Source organism: Trypanosoma cruzi, genomic scaffold, assembly GCF_000209065.1.
Source record: "Trypanosoma cruzi strain CL Brener 1047053516553 genomic scaffold, whole genome shotgun sequence".
NCBI lineage: Eukaryota > Euglenozoa > Kinetoplastea > Trypanosomatida > Trypanosomatidae > Trypanosoma > Trypanosoma cruzi.
The window spans coordinates 45,031-62,621 of NW_001849457.1; the positions used below are offsets into that span (position 1 = coordinate 45,031).

Consider the following 17,591-nt stretch of genomic DNA (forward strand, 5'->3'; position numbering starts at 1 on the left):
AAAGAAAGAAAAAGAGAGAGAAAGAAACACAAAAATCAAAGAAGGGGGATGGGGGAGGAGACCTTTCATTTTGCCCCAACCCCCCAACCCTCTCTCTCCCTCTCCCTCTTCACCTGCGCATTCCCTTGTCACGGTTACATGTCACAGCAGACTTCAAAACAGATATAGAACATGCAAAAACAAAAACAAAAACATAAAAGAAATACAGAGCCAGGGAGTTGTCTCCCTCTTCCCCCCTGAAACGAAAAAAAAAAAAGTAAGAAAAAAAAATTTTTTGAACGTCTGCCCCCTCCGGTGACGGGGTGGCGACTAATGACCCACCACCCCACCCGGTTAAAGCCTGAGGGCTCGGGCAGCCACCACCGCCACCTCTTCGCCTTCTGATTCTCCAGTCTCCTTCTTTATTACTCCTCTGTTTAGCTTTTTCCACCGCACAAGGCACAGCCTGCCGTACATTTTATTTCTGTTTTCTTTCCTTCCTTCTCGTTCTCCTCACAGTTCCCTGCACATATATATATATATATCCTCCCTCTCTCTCTCCCCTCCTTTTTCTCCCTTTTCTTCCTCTTTGCCTGTCGTTCTATACGTTGCATTATTTGCATGTAAATTTCTTTTTTTCTTTTCTTAAGTTTCGCAATTTCCTTTACGTCTCAACTCTGCAAACAGTGAAATAATGGAGAAGTTATTGTTGTTGCTGCTGTTTGTTTTTTTTTTTTTTGTTTTTTTTTTCTTTTCTTCCTCTTCTTCTTCTTGTTGTTGTTGTTGTTTTATTCTGTGTTAATCTCCCAGATGAAGAAAGAAGGCTTCTAGCAAAAAGAAAAAAACAACCCCTCATCCGTGGGTGCGGCATGCTTTCGTGCGGGTGTGTCTCTCTTCCCCCGTATCCCGCCGCATGTGTGCGCACATACGGAATTCACTGAGTCGTGCACATCTCTGCAAACATGCCGTTCCTCTGCTTCTCTTATTTCCTTGTGGACACATGTAGAGATGTGTGTCCCAAGCCCTCCCCCTCCCTTTCTTCCTTTAATTATCCCGCTCACTGTCTTACCTCCTCACTTTTTTTTTTTTTTCTGTCTCCCACTTTCTTTTTTTTTTTTTTTGATTTGTTTTGTTTCTGTTTTTTTTTTTTTTTTTAATTCTGATTCCTTTTCCTCCTTCCTTATTCTTTCTTCCTTTTTCATTCTTTTTTTTTTTTATATTTATTTATTTATTTGTTGTTGCTGTTGTTTTGTGTGTATGTGTGTTTGTATTCCCCTCCATCCGTTTATTAAAAGTCAAATTCCGTGCCTTGTTTCGCTGTGCCGTCGCCAAACTCCGCGGATGCCTCAAACCCGCCTTGTGGGAAACTCTCCTCAACATTAAAATACGTCTCAAGGATTGAAAGAGCCATGCTGTATAGATTATTGTCCGTATAGGACTGGATGCGCTCAATGGCATTTACACCCCCGCACGCAATGATCGCCTGCGCCACCATGTTCTCTTCGCTGATGCCTGCCCTGAAATCATCATCGCCAAGTTGGAGGAAACCCATAAGAGCCTCCAGGGAAATCGTCAGAATCTTCGTCTCATGCAATAACAGGGCTTCACACAGGGCTGGAACTACATTGCAATCCAAAAGATACCGCAGGTGGGAGACAACGCCACAAAGAACAACGTTGGCAACTGACCAGATAGCCTCTTTCTTTACATCGAGATCAGAGCCCTCGAGGCATTTAATCACCAAGGGAAACACGTTTGATGAAATGAGCGCCTCAATCTGCGGTAAAGTTCCAGCAGCAATATTGGAAACAGTCCAGCAGGCTTCCTTCCGGATATCACGTTTGCAGTGCGTTAATAGATTTCCAAGTACCGAGAGAAACCCGCAGTTGATTATGATTTGTGTCTGTTCGTTATTACCACTCGCAATGTTACCGACAGTACGAACAGCTGAGGTCTGAAGGGGTATTACAGGAGATGAAAGAAATTCCACCATGCGAGGCACAACACCCGCATCTACCACAGCCTGCACACGATCCCAAGAACCATCACTTATGTAAGAAATTGCCCATGCAGCGTCTATTACGACCTCCTTGTCAGGATGATAAAGAAGACCGGATAAAACTGGGAGAGCTATGGAGACGCTATCCAAGGGCGGCGCGGGTTTCCCCCGAGCCAAATTAGATATAGCCCACGTGGCATTGCGAAGAGCGTTGAGTGGCTGATTTGGCGTCGTGACAACTTGGAGGAGGGCAGGTAAGGCATTGTACTGCAGCGCCAAATCGCGGCAATGAACCCCATCGCCAGCAATGTTGCCTATCGCCCATGCGCCTTGATCACGGCAGTCCTCGTTCTCAGACCCCAACAGAGTCACAAATCGAGGAATGGCTCCAAACTGAATGAGGGCACTTGCATTCTCAGTGGTGCCTGCGGCAATATTCGTCAGCGCCCACGCAGCCTCAAACTGCAATTTTGGATTATCAAACCGATCCATAAGTTCTGAAAGGTATGGAACGACACCACTCTTGATCACCGCGTCATGAGGCGCGTTACGTTCCACGGAGAGGATCTTACGAATCATGAGAGTGCCATGAAACACCTCCTTCTCTGATTTTCCCTCCATCACCAGCCGTGCAAATTCGGGCAGCAGTTCACGTGGAACCATTTCAGGCGCTGTCTGGGCGCCGTACGTCCAGACGTCTTGGGGATCCCCATTCAGGCGACACGGCTCTCCGACGCTCACCTCCCTGCGATCCTCGCGGACGTGCTTCATAAGTTCTCCATGCGCCTTTTGCCGCACACTGATCATCTGCCTCTGGCGTCGCTCCGCTCCCGCCTTCACGGAGGGCGTCTGCTTGGCCCCCTTCGGCTTCTCGCCTTGCCCACCGAACATCGTTTCTCTTGAATTCTCCTTCACGCTCCCCCCCCCCAGCACGCACGATCAAAAAGAAAAAAAAAAAAAAGAGAAAAGAAACAATTACACAAAACAATACCAAACTAAATGATCTCCTCCTCCTCCTCCTCCTCACTCGAAAATCGTCCCTACCTAATTGATACCGCCTCGTGCACGCGGCAAAAACCTCTCCCTATTTCTTTTCGGGGTTTTCTTTTCTTGGTGGTGATGTTGGGGGTTGCCGTATGAATGCCGACTACAATCTTCGCCGTGTTTACCGCACAAACCCCAGAAGAAGAGGCAGATTACATGGGAAAGAAAAGGAAAAGAAATGAAATGAAGTGGAGAAGAGACGAGGAGAAGACATCGCAGGCAACACAAAAAAAAAAGAAAAAAAAAAGTGCGGCTTTCTTTTCCCCCGACCCCCGCCAAACCCATCGGCCCCTCCGTGGGCAGCAGAAATGAGGTTATCGGTCGTAACAGCAGCCGGCAAAAAAACAAAAAAGAAATAAACGCAAAATAACAAACAGGACGCTCCTCCTCTCCGCCCACTCCAGCCAGCCCCGCTGTATCCCTCCCTCACATTGCAAGGAGCGCCACCCTTGCATCATTCAATACGGCCTTGCATGGCCTTTTGCCAATCCTCCGGCTGCAGCGGATGCTCCTTCGCACAGAACGTGCAGCGGAAGCTTGTCTCATGCATGAGACGCAGCAACTCCTCCTTTGGAAGTGTCACCACAGACCGCATAAAGTTTTGTTTAAAGCAGCGACAGAAATAATCAACTCCGTTGCGCACGATTGCCGCAGAGTCAAGCGACAGACAAAACTCATTAAACCCAAGTTTACATCGCACCTTTTCAACCGCCCGCATCGCCAATGCGGGGTCTTGTGTAGACTGTCGCGCTGCCGTCGCTATTGCGTACGCCCCCTCGTAGTCTCCTGTAAAAAGCGCAATGTTGTCCTGACATGCAAGTCCATTCTCTACCGCCCGGTGGGTGAGCTCACGGAACACATCTGGGGTATTAATAGAAGCATCCACAATAACCCGCTGTAGCCGCCTAATATCCATCTCCACCGCCTCTCCTGCCAGCAGTGGCTGAAGCAGAACACCGTACGAAAGCCCTGAGCGCTCCAACGCCAAATCAAGTTTCGTATCTGCCTCCAGAGAATTGCTAGCTGCATCGTGCATCATGACATCCTCCGCACAGAACGCAAGAGCCTGTTGAATGGACGGGTCCCCCAGATGCGTACAGCACCAAAGCGCCGATGTCAAACCCTCAGATTGACAAAAGAAGTTGTAACCATGAAGTGAGATGTTATGCCGGAAATATTCCATCAACTTTTCACGAGGCGTGTTTTTCAGCCCAATCCGCAATGTTGACATCGCATCAGCGTCATTTATTTCTTCCTCATCCTCAGAGACAATCCGATCAAATCTCGCTGAAGTCGCAGAAGTGAAGGTCTGCCTCCGACCATACAAGGCCCGCTCAACTATGAGCGGGAATGACGGCCCCTCAATGCTGCCATTGTTGTCGCCACGTACGCAACATCGACACTCTCCAAGCGCCAGTGCTTCGGTAACGACAGTCGCCTCATCCGCCGTGAATCGAGAGGACACACGTTCCTCTCCTTCCTGGAGCGCCGCCAGAATGTTCGTGAATGACAGGTGTGTCCCGAGTAGTTCCAAGAACGGGCAACAGCCATGTGTGCGTGTTGCCAGCCGGTGTCGCCGGAGAGTCTCCCGCAAGAGACCCAACGTGGATGCATACACAAGACGCAGAGTGCCATCCTTTGTGGTCACGCGCAGCGTCATGTCACGTGAACGCAGACGTCGCTCCATCTCCCTCGCCGGTGCCAAAGTGTTGGCGGCACAACGTGCAGGCCATGTCCACCGCATCTTCTGCTTCTCCCCTCCTCCTCGGTCCACTTTGAAATAAACCAAAAGCAAACCAAAACAGGCACAATACAAAAAAAAAAAAAAAGAGCAAAAAATACATATACATATATATATTGCCTTCACGAGTATTCGCAGAGCACATTGAAAAAAATAATAATAATAAAAACGCACTCCTGCACTCACTCCAAAAAACATGTTTCATCACAAGACTCCAAATAACACACATCGCAATGAATTGTGAATAGAGAAAGAAAGACAAAACATGTCTCCTCACAGCTCATTTCGCTCATGGCCTCTCACTATTCATCTTCAGCAACAGCCAGCATATCCACAACAACAACAAAGCACAGACACACGCTGACCCTTGAAGAACGTTGCCAAGCCGCGCCATAGCCTCTAACGCCAACAACATATACCCCGCCTTAAAAGAAGATGCATTCTCCATAAGCAGATGCAAAAAATCCTTCACATTGCCTAGTAGCCACTCTTCCTGCAGCCGCCGTCGTGTGAAGACACCACCTGTGGCGCAATAGAGACCTCCCGCAATCATTAGCACACTGAAGGACTGTGCCAATAGGGACACGACACCGACATACACAGGCTGCTCGGTCGGAAAGACAAACGTTAGAGCCAAAAGAAGAAGGAGAGTGGCCACCGTCAAAGAGTACCTCAGGTTGTATCCCTTCACTAAATAGACAATGTTAATGCGGTGCAACTCGCAATCAATAACGCTAAAAAAACGACCAAGTGTCGAGACGGGTGTTATTGAATGCCTTCCTTTTGTCGCCATTTCTTGTGTTTCCTGTTGTACAGAACGCCTTCTCGTCTTTTTAATATTGTTTGCCTTTCACATATATAATATAATATAATATAATATAATAATGTATAATATGTATATAGGGTTCAATTCCCTCTGATGGGCCTTTATTGGCCGTGGGAAAGGAACAAATAAATAAAAAATAAATATATAAAAAAGGGAAAAAAGCAGGAGCAGTGAGAGCAAATGACAAACACATTCACCAATTCCCACTTCTCATTGCCGTTATTCACGCTGCGGGACTCATCATGCACAGTTTTTTTGTTTTTGTTTTTGTTTTTGTTTTTTTTTTTCTGGAATGACAGAGGTGGAAAAGAGAAAAGAAGTTTTCACGTTCATATTTTCCTTCACCGCCCCAAAGAGAGAAAAAGAAAGAAAGAAAAAAAAAACCATACACATACATACACACACACACACACACACACCTCTAACTGTGGTGCGCAGCAGTAATTTATTCAACCCCGTCCGCTCAATTCGCTACGCATTGTGCTCACCATGCTATTGTATCGCATCACATCCGCCATCTCCTGCCGCTTTGCCTCCAACATCCTACCGCCCTCCTTGAGACGATATTCTTCGTAGTTCGGGTACATGGGCCGAAGTCGCCTGTACTGCGCGTAGTTTGCCCAACTCACAAAGAGGAGGCAAAGCGAGAAGTACCACGCATATGGACGTGTGCGGCAACTGTGCTTTAAATCAAACGTTCGAATGCGCCGCGTTACCCAAAGCGCAATAGACGTCATTTCTCTGCGTTATCGTGTCTGTAGTGACGGTACGGATGCATGCAAACATGTGTGCACAGACACCGATTGTCAGGCACAATCAAAAAGAAAAAAAAAGAAGAAAAAAAAGAAAAAAGAAGCATATATAAATGAACAAAAAAAAAAGACTGTATTTTAGTCGCACAGACACACACACAAACGCATAGCTGCTGGAATACATGCATTACATGCCTAAGCACAAATAACCCCCTCCACCGGGTGCATAAATTCCCTTTCTTGTCTTATTCCAAAAGGAAAAAAAGCACAAAAAACACACAAAACAAACAAACAAAAAAGACAAGGGGTTCTATGAGTGAAATCGATCCTGAAACTCCTTTGCATCAAAAAGAGAAAAAGTGAAAAGCGAATCCCCACTTCCTTTCACCCCACATCTACACCGAATGCGGCAATTTAGAAAATCCCTCATCTTTTGTGTAAATATTGCCGCCTTTCGATATTCATCCGTCTGCGTGCCTTCTGAGTTCTCCTCCCCTCTTCCTCTTCCCTTTTACTTGCAACGGGGCGAGGCTTGTGGCTCTCAGATGGCAAAGAAGCCCTGAGTGTACTCCTTGTAGTCCGGCGGTGTGCTGTCCAGCCAGTCCATCGCGTTCACTGGCATAAGTCCCATCCAGCTTAACTTGACTAAAGCCACTGCAAACGCCAGCAGACATGACGCGATGTACATCAGCTTTGAGTGGCTAAGGGCGCTCCGTATGTTGGCATCCCCCTTCGCCTCCTCCTCAAACTCCTTAAAAACATCGTTCGTGCCAAAGATGGACTGCAGAGGGTTCACCACCGCCATGCCTACAAACATGATAGTGAAGATGCCAACGTCATTGCCAACCATCCACATCAAAAAAAGTGTCATTGGCAGAGACTTCAAAGGCTGCATACGGAGATCGTTTAGGAGCCGAAGCGTACGTGCCCGCTGCATATCCTTCTCGCTTGGCTTGGAGTTCGGCTTTGCCATCGCTTCACTTCACAAATAGCCCTTGTGTTTTCCTCTTCGCCCCCTCAACTTTCCTTCTCGCAGCGCAGGCAGACACAAGAAAAGAAAAGAACATAAGCAGTGCACACACGCACAAAAAAAAAAAAAAAATCACGCAAAATCCCAATGAAGGCATTTTGTTGTTGTTGTTGATTTTTTTGTTGATTCACGTGACACGCGCACATCCAACAAAGAAGAGCGCGCATGACAAAGAGAGACAAAGAGACAAAGGGAAAGGGAAAGAGACTTTGATGGCAATAATAATATTAGAAGAGCGTCAAAAAAAAAAAAAAGTACTGCCCACGCACACCTGCTGCTCGGCGTGGATTATCCCTATTGCCACCACCCACGTATTCGACAGCCCAACAAATCATAGAACCAAATAAAACAAACAAAGCAACAAGAAAAAAAACCCGCACCCTTTCCTACCAGCCCGATTCCCCCCAGCCCCCGACCCGTTATTCATCCCCTCCTTTCCCATACAACAACTGCAGGCGTTGCTGCCGTCATGGTTTTCTCCACCCCCTTTTCTCCCTGATGGCATCTAAAACGGTCCAAAGCGCTTGTTGTCCGGCACATCAGCCAAGTTGCTTGGATAACTGTACTTTTTGGGTCCCACCACAAACCAGTAGAATAAAAATCCGATGAAGCCGCCAATGTATCGCGCAGTTTTAAAATCCGACACCATGATGGCGTCATCGATAGTATTGCGAAACCTCCAGCGGCCATATTTTCGCACATTGCAGATGTTGTTCGCCCATGACCCAAAGCAGAGAATACATCCCGTGCACGTGACGAGAGAGACGGCAATTCCATACAAGCTATGAAACTGGCGGAGGGCCGAATGCGTCGGAGCCGAGACAAGTGACACTGACGGCGTCCTGCTACGCGACACGACGGTTGAGCCAAACCGGCGAATCATTGCCTCCCTAATATCTAACCTTATTTACTTCCGCTAACAAATTCCCTTTTTTTCGGCTTCCTCGCCTTCTTCCCCACCTCCTTCCGTGCGTGCGTGTCTGCGGTGCACTTTCACGTGAAGCGGCAAGCACACACACACACAAACGCGTACAAAAAATAAAATAAAATAACTAAAAAAGAAAAAAAAAGAAAATTCTCATTCTATTCCCTGAGAAAAAAAAAGAAAACACAAAAAATAAAAAAAGGATCAGATTGTCCATTCTTTTTTTCCAAGCCGCTGCACTGGCAAATGCCTGGCCCTTGTTTGTTCCTTTCTTGCTGCCGCATTGGGCTGTCTTGCCCGCGCACTAATCACCGCCCCTCCCTTCTGCCGGTGGACGGCCAAACATGGCGGCCTCATAGTCCTTCGGGTACTGCAACAACTCATGCGCCATCGGCAGCAATAAAGCCTCTGCAGCAGAAGTCTTTGAACGACGATTTTTATCCCCACTTGTTGTGCGGTCAAAATATCCTTCCCGCCTCTGAACAGCCAGTCGGAGACCACAACACACACGACGCCGCTGATCTGATGTCAGGCCTGGAATGAAAATGCAGGCTTTTGCAATCAAGTAACCCCACACCTCTTCCGTGGTCTGCGGTGTTTCCTCATCTCTTGCTCTTGAGAGTGAAGTCGCCCCCTCCCCATCGGTGCTGCTGCTGCTGTTTCTGGTGGTGGTGGTGGCAAAAACCCCAAAATTTTGAATTCTCCGACGCCTCGGATGAGGGGGACGCGACAAAAAATGCGGTGGAAGCCGTGAAATTGTCTCCATGATTTGCACAAAGTGAAATGAATTCACAAAACGCGCGTCTTTTCGCTGCAGTGTGGCGCACAGCCCCCATAAAACACCGTCCACAATGTCACGCTGTATATGCCACTCACGATACGCCGGGCTTTCATGAAATAGTGGCGCATTGCCATCGGCCACGGCATGAGCGGCATGCGAGTCAAAACAAAGCGTGGCAGCCGTCTGCATGCCACCCGACTGTCGTTGTTTATCCTCAGAAGAAGTAGAAGGTGCCGGCGCTGAGGAAGAAAGCAAAGGCATAAAAATGCGCAGGAGCTTAAACGCGTGAACAACAGAAGTAAACTTTAAATCCTTGCTTTTGTGGGCAACATGGCGAAATAAAGATAGCACAAGGTACGTGTGACAGGACTGGCACCAGCGTGGCCTCTTCGCCTCGACGAGGGCACGGGCCTTCTCACCTGCATCATCTACTTTGACGATGGCCAAAAACTCCAACGCATGCAGGGCGTCTTCCGCGGAGCCCAAAACACGTCCCGATTGACCCCGTTCAATGAAGAAGAGGTGGAGGCGCTCCACACCGAGGGTGGCGATGACTCGCCTGAAGCTTTCTAATTCCTCTGGTGTCACTATTTCCAAACCCGCAGCGGCACCATCACCAGCAGCGCCACTGCTGTCTTCGTCAAGACGTTTAACTTCAGTCTTATCCTTCATTTGTAACCTCCTCTGTTGTGCCCAACCGGAGTGCGACGCAGCGGGCCCCGCATGGTTTTTCTCCAGGTGATCCAGCTCCCGGGCCATGTAGTGCAGAGCCAGCACCATACTCGTGCAAGCGCAAGTGCTCTTATCCCGTGCCATGCAGTGCAGTGCGAGCTGTAAAGAAGGAAAGCACACATGCAGGGCGTTGTCTATAAGCCCAAACCCGGCAACAAACCCAAAGTCCCTCCCTTGCATGGCGCAGCAGGCCAAAGCACCATCCACGTTCCCCGCCCAGAATAATCGGGTGGCGTCGCGGAGACGACGACGGTCACTAGCATCACGAGCCTCTCCAATCTCCACTCTCAATCGGCGGCACTCTGTCAAAAAGTGGCTCAAAGAAGCGGCTTTAGGTGACGTTGACAAGCCGGACACAGCGGCATCGCTGTGAAAGCTTTTTGAAAGGTTCATCCGATCATAGGCCGCCTCAACAGCACTGTCCAACGATCGCAAGACAGACCCCCTCGCTAATGAAGAAAATGACGACGATGATGATGCCAACAAGGACGACGACTTACCCTCACGCTCGTGCAGCGGCTTATCTGCGGTGGCCTCCAAAATGGCAATCTTCCTCAGTTCCCGTAGAGCACGCACGGAGCCACCACGCTTAAGGTGACGCCTACGCAGGATGCTTCCAGACCATCCCCGCCAAAACATCACATGCACAAACAGACAATGAAGGCCCCCACTCCCTGCCGCTTTCTTCTTGTCTACATAATTCCACCCATTCCCATCAAGTGGGAGGGATTAAAAAAGGTGTAACTCAAAAGGAAGCAAAGTAATGACAATTTTTTTTTTTTAATGTAAAAAATAAATTTTAAAAATGGCCTCACAAACAATCATTTCAAAAATTCCACCGCTCACACACACACACACAGAGAGAGAGAGAGAAAAAAAAAAAAGGGGTGGAAGAAAAAGAAATATTTACAGACGGACCAACAAATACGGGCACGCCGCACCGCCTCTCAGCTCCCCCGTCCTCAGTGCCATCCATCACAGCACCGAACGCCAATGAATGATGCTGCCTTTAGACGAAAGTGCATCATCTCGTGAGATACGCAGTTTACTAAGCTCCGCCAAAGACAGCTGTGAGACCAATGAACCGCCCAAGAGGGATAACATCCATGGAGAGTCCTCCAGCGGCAAAGGTTGAAGTTGGAAAGAAACGCCAGCCTCAAAAGAAGAAGATTCAGAAGAATTACTCCCGTTAGTCGTAGAAGATGAAAATGTTTCAAGGGATTCCGATGAAAAAGATGACGATGAAGATGAGGTGCCCGTTGCTGCGGTTTTGCCGCTGCACTCACGCACAGCCTCCTCAAGGAATTTGCGAAGTAGTGGCGCAACGCGTAGCGCTTCTCCCGTCACAATCACAGGCAAAGACGTATCACCCGCGACGGCAGCAATGAGACGCCGCAATGCACCCCCGCCTTCGTCCTGAGGATAGCCGTTCGCTCTTTTGTCAGTTGACTGCACATCCTCCTGGCTGCCGTTACGCCTGCGCTTCGTCCCCACTCCCCCATGTTCATGCAGTGACACGACGCGTTGGTACACCTCCCCTCCAAAGAACGCGACAAGCGCTTTGCGATACGTCTCATCCAATAAATTCACAGCCGCCGCAAAGAAAGAAGAGCCATTTACCGACAGACGCGGCAGAAGAGATGATACGTCATTCCCATCTCCCTTTTCTGCGGAAGCTCCGTCTTCCTTCCAATTGTCTCCCTCCTTTGTATCGTCAAAAGCACCCGCATTCTTTTTTGCAAAGTTCTCCTCACCACATAATTCCCCAGTCCCCGTCGTGTGGGGCTTCAAAAGGTGAAGCAGTGACCCAGAAGCAGACGCCGCATACTTCACCGAGACGCCGGACTCCACGCGACTGACAGAAAGCGCCCTGAGAGACGCGTGAAAGACAAGTGAGTCCCGCAGTCCCACCGCAAACGTGTCCGCCACGACGTCTGACAGCGCTATGATTGTTCGCACCCCCAGTTTCTCAAACAGAAACATCAAAAGCCTTTCTCGGTATTCGGAGGAGGTCTGTATAGGGAAAATAACGACTATATTCCGGTTCAACACATGATCTCGAAGCCTGGAGACAAGCTGCAGCGCCGCCTTCTGCTTGGATGAAGCAACTGTTTCAGGCAATGATGAGGACGATGCGGGGGTATACCCCAACACTTCTGCAGGTATCGGGCCGTCCTCAAAGAAAGGGTGAGTCTCGCCTGAGCGGCACAAGTACGTTGCCAAATCCCTCACTATTAAAACGATGAATCTCGCATCGGTATCACTGGCGGCGGTAGTGCGCTGCAAAGAGAGAGAACTGTTGCCAGTGGAGTTGAACATTCCACTCACAGAGTGCAATGAAACGCGTGTTACGCCCCTCGCTCTTCAAGTCCCTTTTTTATTTTTTGTTTGATTGTTTGATTGTTTCCCCTCCCACTCCCTCTCTTCTGCTTTCCCGCCCGCATGCCAACAAGAGGAAAGAATGCAAAATAACAAACAATCGCGGTAAAATCAGCGGAATAAAGAAATACATTTAAAAAAAGCGGCTCGCCGCAGCGTGTCGCTGGTGTAAGTGGCGCAGCAAAAACCCTTCAGGGTCAAATGAGCTGCCCACTCCATGCAAAACTGAGAGAAAAAATTCGGCCAAGTCGCGGAAAAAAAAAAACACACAAACAAATAAACAAACAAAAAAGACGCACATACAAGAAACCAGATGATGCATTCATCCGTTAATTTAGTTTTATTTGTGTTTATTCTGGCTTCCTCCTCAAACAGTACCAAAATGTAGCTCTCACCGAAGTATGCTTACAAAAAAAAAAAATCACTTCTAAAACACATCCTACATCCCAAGCATCTCAAAAGGAAAGCAGGAATTTCTTTTTTTTTTATCACCATCGTTCAAATTCACTTGATTTTTTTCTTTTCCACGGCTGCCGCTGCAGTCCGCTTCCTCCGCAAATTCACCGCGCGTCTGGTTTCGAAATATGCCATAACAGCACGCATTATGAAGGTTGTGATGGCAAATACCCATATACCACGGTTCTGCCACCACGCCTTTTGGTTCCTGTCCGGACGTGAGAGCAATGTGTTGTCAGGGGGGACGTAGCCGTAGACCCAAATGCGATCCGCCGTATTGTCTTCGGTACGGAGCTGCAAATTAAGAGAGAATTCGTGTTCTGAGAAGAAGCGGAACGTGAAACTGCCGGATCGTCCTCCCTCCAACGCGATGCTCCCCGTCGCTGTGCGTGCCATCGACGGAACATCACTGAGTGTGGAAGGTGACATGCTCTTCGACTCGGAAACAAATAAGAAGGATGCCTGGGCTGTCGGAGTTGCGTCAGTTTCCTCCACTTGAGACAGGCCCCGCTCAAGAACTCCCACGACAGCTGGCAGAGCCCAAGCAGTGACAGTCCCACTGGTTGAGCCTGAAAACCGCAGCTGAACATCAATCCTCAGCAGAGATGGGTGTGCCTCCAGCATTCCAGGCGTCGTCATCTCCCCTTCCATCGGGCGCGGGTATTTGAAATGCTCCAGCGACAATTGCTCCGCACTTCCCCTGCGCTGCTCACCAATGGGGATTAACTCCCCGTGTATGTGTTCAGGAAAGATCGGTGAGGCCCTTAAGGCGAGGGTTGCGTTAAACACCCCATACCTCCCGGATATAACACTAACTGTAAAGGGCTGTACGATAACCTGCTCAAACAGCGGCATGTTCGATGCCGTACTCAATCCGTCATCCCCCGCCAGTACTAAAGACGCCAAAAAAACAGATACTACGGCGCAGTAAAGCAGCACAACAGCAGTACATCGGCCGTGGCCCATTTAGTGACACTCGCTACGTTCCCCGTGGCCGCGGTCCCCTGTTATTTGCCGTCGCTTAATCTGCCCTGGACGCGTAAAAAAAAAAAAAAAAAAAGAAGTAATTAAGTAAAAAAAAAAAAAGGCACACACACACACACGCACATGAGACAAAACGACGCTTGGTTGAGTGTGGCAGAAAGAATCAGGCGCATTCCATGCTAGCGACGGTGGAGAATAGAGGGAGGGAGAGCGAGTGAGTGAGTGAGTGAGTGAGTGAGCAAACGGAAGAACATCGGCTTTCTGATAATGAGCGCGCACAAAAAAAACCAGGCGACAATTATCCACTTCATTACCAGAAGCATCGCCAGCCAAAACACAAATGCCAAAATAACGAAAGATCAACCACACACCCACGTAATTCTTCCATCATTTGCGGAGCCTGTGAGAAAACATCGGAGCGTTTTCAACCCCACGCCCCTGGAGAAGGTATCCAGAAACAGTAATTAGTAGCAGCAACAGCAATGAACAGGGTCATAGATTGGCAATTATGAGAAGGTAGTGGGAAGGTGTTTATAAATGTGTGGAAAAAAGGGCAAAGAAACCACCAGATGTCAGTCTACATGTCCTAATGCACCGCTCACTTCCTACAGTGGATAAGCATCAAAAGATAAAGAGAAGGTCAAAAATTCCTGCCTTGTCACTTTTTGTTTTTTTTTTTTTGTTTTTTTTTAGTTCGTTGTGAATGAAAGGTAAAAGTGGGGACCAGGGCAACATAAGCACAGATTAATATCATATACGCATGCATGCCCCCCAAGTGTGAGCCATAAAGACTAAAAATAAATTAGATACAGAAACAGAAGAAAAAAAAAAGAAGAAGAAAAAAAAATAGAACACATAAGAACAGACGTTAAAAGAGAACTCCAACAGGGTTTAATTTCTTGCTAAAAAGAAATTAAATCCGGTTGTTTTATACACGTGACTGTGTTCGTGTATATATGTACGCGCTGACTCTTCTCTCACATGCTTCAGACCAAATATATTGTTTTCAAATTTGTTGATTTCCTCCTTCTTTACTAACCCTCTTTATTTCCCTCTTCTATTTTTTTCTTTTCCTTTTTTTTTTTTTTTTTTTTTGTCATTTTGTTTTATTTTCTTTTTTTTTGTTTTTGTTTTTCTTTAATTTCCTCTTTGGGTATTTGCCCAAATGATCCACTGAGAAAGCCACGGGTGGCTCTGTGTGCATGCTGCCTGGCCGCTCCCTTGCCGTGACTTTGACACCAGAATAATGCCCCCCCCCCCCGCTGTTTTAAAAGCACAGACGCGGACCGCTGGCAAAAAGGGATAATAATAAAAGAAAAAAACGAGGATTTCAACAGCCACACCGTCGCCTCCCCCCACAGACACACAAACACACCTCCTCCGGGAAATACGCAGTTTTGCTTCACTGAGAAGACCCCCTCCCAAATTCCTTTTCTTTGCGTGCTTCCATTTCGCTTTTTTTATTACTATTCTTTTTTTCTTTTCGTTTCTACCAGATTATTCTCTCATTTCCCCTCTCCTTTGGTTTCTCCAGTCCTCGTGTCACCTGCGCCTCTTCTTCGTAAGCAGCGAGGCTAAGTCCTGCTCCACCTTCGCACGACGGTGGATCTCGTCCAGCTGCTCCCGAAAGACCTCAATGAACTCCGCATCCAGCCTCTGTCGCTCAATGAAGGGATTTCTGTGAACGTTCTCAATGATGGACGTGAGCATCTCCATCCCGCCCGGTGTTTGCCCCTCGCTGGCAACAAAAAGCATCATGAGGTACGCATTGAGGGCCGCCTTGGTGAACAGAAGATAATCCGTTTTGGCACCGAGCAGAGCCCGAGTGGCGGCGTACAGAACAAGAAGCTTCTTGTGCGGATCATCGTTAAAATAGTCATGTATGCGCTTCGCCAATATACCAAAGACATGAGAGGAATTGAGGGGTGTGTAGAGAAAAATGGTGTCATCGAGCCGCTTCATGCTCTGCTCATCCACGCAGCCATCAACGAGGTCACAAATGGCTTGAATAACACTGGGGCTCACCGACTTGTCCGCCTCACCGCAGTTGTTATACGTGGCGCCAAGAAGTGATTGAAGGCGGGCGTCAAGCGTCATCTCTGGTGTGGGACGTTCCCGCGTGAAAAAGGTCGGCGGTGGCGGGGCTGCCTGCGAGCCCACCATGACGCCCATGGTGGGTAGCGACACCATCGCTCCGGCGTCAGCTGCGGGAGCCCCCGGGCCTGCCACAAGTGCCCCCATCACACCGCCAAGCCCAAGAGCCGGTGGCGGCATCGCAGTGAAATCGCCATTCGAATCATCATTACCGAGCGGAGCCGGCTTCCCTCGCCGCATCCTATCCGCCATCGTCATGGTGTGGTTGCTCTTCCCAAAACTAATGCGCAACGGGGCGCCCCTCAGAAGTGCATTGTTAAGTGCTATGCGGGCCGCGCGTGCATGCTCGATGCTATCAAAGTGCCCAAAGGCAATACCGCTAGATTGGATAAACTTAGAATTAATGAACCCTTCAAAAGGCTCAAATAAATCCTCGACATCCCCCTCCGTCACATCGGAAGCTAACTGTCCAAGGTATACCACATTGGTGGGAGTTTCATTGACTGGAATGCCATCTGGTGTCAAGCCTGTCTCCGTGGAGGTTGGGTTACGCTGCGCCCGACCGTAGTTTAATACCACCCGCGCTCCGCCAATAGGCTGATCCCGCATCAAGTCCAAAGCCTGTGTGCAATCCTCAATGGTTTCAAAGTGGATAAATGCCATGTTCCTGCTATCCAAGCGTGAAATGGTCTTAATTTTACCAAACACCTTAAAGTTCTCATTTAACTCTTCATTAGAGACGGTAGGAGGCAAATCGCCCAGCCACAAAACGTTTGTGGGTTCCATGCGTTCTTCCTCCCGGCGGGATCGACGCCGCCTATCATCGTTATCATGTCGATCCTCTTCACGTCCTCGGCGAGAAGGCCTGTGACCGGTGACATCTCTGGGCATCTCCAACTCCTCCTGTGTATACTCAAACATTTTTCCATAGTTGAATCGCGCTCTGCCCAAAGAGCCTCGTGCACTGAGTGCCTCCACAGCGTTCCGAGCCTCCTCAACATAACGAAAGTGCACAAAACAATAACTCTTATCCGGAACCCTTGCAATACGTATGACCCTTCCAAATTCAGAAAATTCGCTTCTCAAGACTTCCTCAGTATGCTCGTGCAAATCAAGATTTCCTACCCAGACGGTGTTGGTTGGTTCTCGTAATTCATCCTCTCGTCGGCCCCTGTAAAGGTGCCCACCCCGATGATCCCCAGCCTCAGGTCCCACAGCCCCTCCATACGGCCCTTGAGGGTAGGATGATGCCGGATACCCATGCGGATCAGCACCGGGCAACAACACCGGGGCGTGGTCATCTCTTGCCGCATACATCTCATTTGGGTTACGCACGAGACCAGGTGGCAGCAATTGCTGATGATTCTGAAATCCGTGTTCCACGTCCCCCCGCGGTCTTGGAACCAAGTGAGCAGGTGGCTGTGGGTAACGACCTGGGGGCATGGTGTATCCACCGGGAGGCATCGGCACGGGCGGCGCGCCACCAGCAGAGCCGTCATTCCCAACCTGTATTCTTGGCTGTGGCGGCGCCCCCACACGCAAGTTAGGTGGCATGGAAGCCATTCCTGGCGGCATGGGCGGCGCGGACGGTGGCGTCATGCCCGGCGGTATTTTAAAGCCGGGTGGCAGCGGCGGCATCCCTGGCGGTCGTGGAATAAAACCCCCGGGTTTCTGCAGTGGCCCACTCATCCCTACAAGCCCTTAAGAAAAAAAAAAAAAACCTGAAGAATCTGCACCATTTGGACAACCAGTCAAGAACAACGGTGGACACACACAGAAAACGAGAAGAGAAGGCAGTCATTGCTCAGACAGTTACAAAAACAACACCAACAACACAAAGAAAAATAAATGAATAAATAAATACAAACG

The 17,591-nt window shown here is 48.7% G+C and overlaps 10 protein-coding genes across 10 annotated transcripts, besides 24 other annotated features; all 10 read right to left on the minus strand.

Moving 5' to 3' along the window:
• Positions 1-27: part of a microsatellite that runs on past the window's edge.
• Positions 1-17,591: part of a sequence feature (heterozygous, Esmeraldo-like haplotype) that runs on past both edges of the window.
• Positions 175-198: a microsatellite.
• Positions 701-752: a sequence feature (T-rich).
• Positions 1,057-1,195: a sequence feature (T-rich).
• Tc00.1047053509965.110 (importin alpha, putative) lies at positions 1,268-2,869 on the minus strand (the record flags this gene model as incomplete). Its single annotated transcript, XM_815135.1, has 1 exon — positions 1,268-2,869. The coding sequence occupies one exon, from the start codon at positions 2,867-2,869 to the stop codon at positions 1,268-1,270; it is 1,602 nt and encodes a 533-aa protein (XP_820228.1).
• Positions 2,920-2,950: a microsatellite.
• Positions 2,983-3,003: a microsatellite.
• Positions 3,183-3,268: a sequence feature (A-rich).
• Positions 3,477-4,766, minus strand: Tc00.1047053509965.120 (hypothetical protein, conserved; the record flags this gene model as incomplete). Its single annotated transcript, XM_815136.1, has 1 exon — positions 3,477-4,766. One exon carries the CDS (start codon positions 4,764-4,766, stop codon positions 3,477-3,479), a length of 1,290 nt encoding a protein of 429 aa, XP_820229.1.
• Positions 4,911-4,932: a sequence feature (AT_rich).
• Tc00.1047053509965.130 (hypothetical protein, conserved) lies at positions 5,053-5,556 on the minus strand (the record flags this gene model as incomplete). Its single annotated transcript, XM_815137.1, has 1 exon — positions 5,053-5,556. The coding sequence occupies one exon, from the start codon at positions 5,554-5,556 to the stop codon at positions 5,053-5,055; it is 504 nt and encodes a 167-aa protein (XP_820230.1).
• Positions 5,620-5,658: a microsatellite.
• Positions 5,713-5,741: a sequence feature (AT_rich).
• Positions 5,842-5,876: a microsatellite.
• Positions 5,941-5,972: a repeat region.
• Positions 5,974-6,008: a microsatellite.
• Positions 6,039-6,326, minus strand: Tc00.1047053509965.134 (hypothetical protein, conserved; the record flags this gene model as incomplete). Its single annotated transcript, XM_815163.1, has 1 exon — positions 6,039-6,326. One exon carries the CDS (start codon positions 6,324-6,326, stop codon positions 6,039-6,041), a length of 288 nt encoding a protein of 95 aa, XP_820256.1.
• Positions 6,408-6,444: a microsatellite.
• On the minus strand, positions 6,883-7,314 carry Tc00.1047053509965.140 (hypothetical protein, conserved; the record flags this gene model as incomplete). Its single annotated transcript, XM_815138.1, has 1 exon — positions 6,883-7,314. The coding sequence occupies one exon, from the start codon at positions 7,312-7,314 to the stop codon at positions 6,883-6,885; it is 432 nt and encodes a 143-aa protein (XP_820231.1).
• Positions 7,877-8,254, minus strand: Tc00.1047053509965.144 (hypothetical protein, conserved; the record flags this gene model as incomplete). The annotated part of the gene is made up of 1 exon (XM_815164.1): positions 7,877-8,254. The coding sequence occupies one exon, from the start codon at positions 8,252-8,254 to the stop codon at positions 7,877-7,879; it is 378 nt and encodes a 125-aa protein (XP_820257.1).
• Positions 8,405-8,446: a sequence feature (A-rich).
• On the minus strand, positions 8,601-10,448 carry Tc00.1047053509965.150 (hypothetical protein, conserved; the record flags this gene model as incomplete). The annotated part of the gene is made up of 1 exon (XM_815139.1): positions 8,601-10,448. The coding sequence occupies one exon, from the start codon at positions 10,446-10,448 to the stop codon at positions 8,601-8,603; it is 1,848 nt and encodes a 615-aa protein (XP_820232.1).
• Positions 10,578-10,616: a sequence feature (AT_rich).
• Tc00.1047053509965.160 (hypothetical protein, conserved) lies at positions 10,785-12,128 on the minus strand (the record flags this gene model as incomplete). Its single annotated transcript, XM_815140.1, has 1 exon — positions 10,785-12,128. The coding sequence occupies one exon, from the start codon at positions 12,126-12,128 to the stop codon at positions 10,785-10,787; it is 1,344 nt and encodes a 447-aa protein (XP_820233.1).
• Positions 12,443-12,477: a microsatellite.
• Tc00.1047053509965.170 (hypothetical protein, conserved) lies at positions 12,693-13,610 on the minus strand (the record flags this gene model as incomplete). The annotated part of the gene is made up of 1 exon (XM_815141.1): positions 12,693-13,610. The coding sequence occupies one exon, from the start codon at positions 13,608-13,610 to the stop codon at positions 12,693-12,695; it is 918 nt and encodes a 305-aa protein (XP_820234.1).
• Positions 13,686-13,730: a sequence feature (A-rich).
• Positions 13,837-13,867: a microsatellite.
• Positions 14,291-14,319: a microsatellite.
• Positions 14,422-14,507: a sequence feature (A-rich).
• Positions 14,689-14,767: a sequence feature (T-rich).
• Tc00.1047053509965.180 (RNA-binding protein, putative) lies at positions 15,171-17,411 on the minus strand (the record flags this gene model as incomplete). Its single annotated transcript, XM_815142.1, has 1 exon — positions 15,171-17,411. The coding sequence occupies one exon, from the start codon at positions 17,409-17,411 to the stop codon at positions 15,171-15,173; it is 2,241 nt and encodes a 746-aa protein (XP_820235.1).
• Positions 17,537-17,589: a sequence feature (A-rich).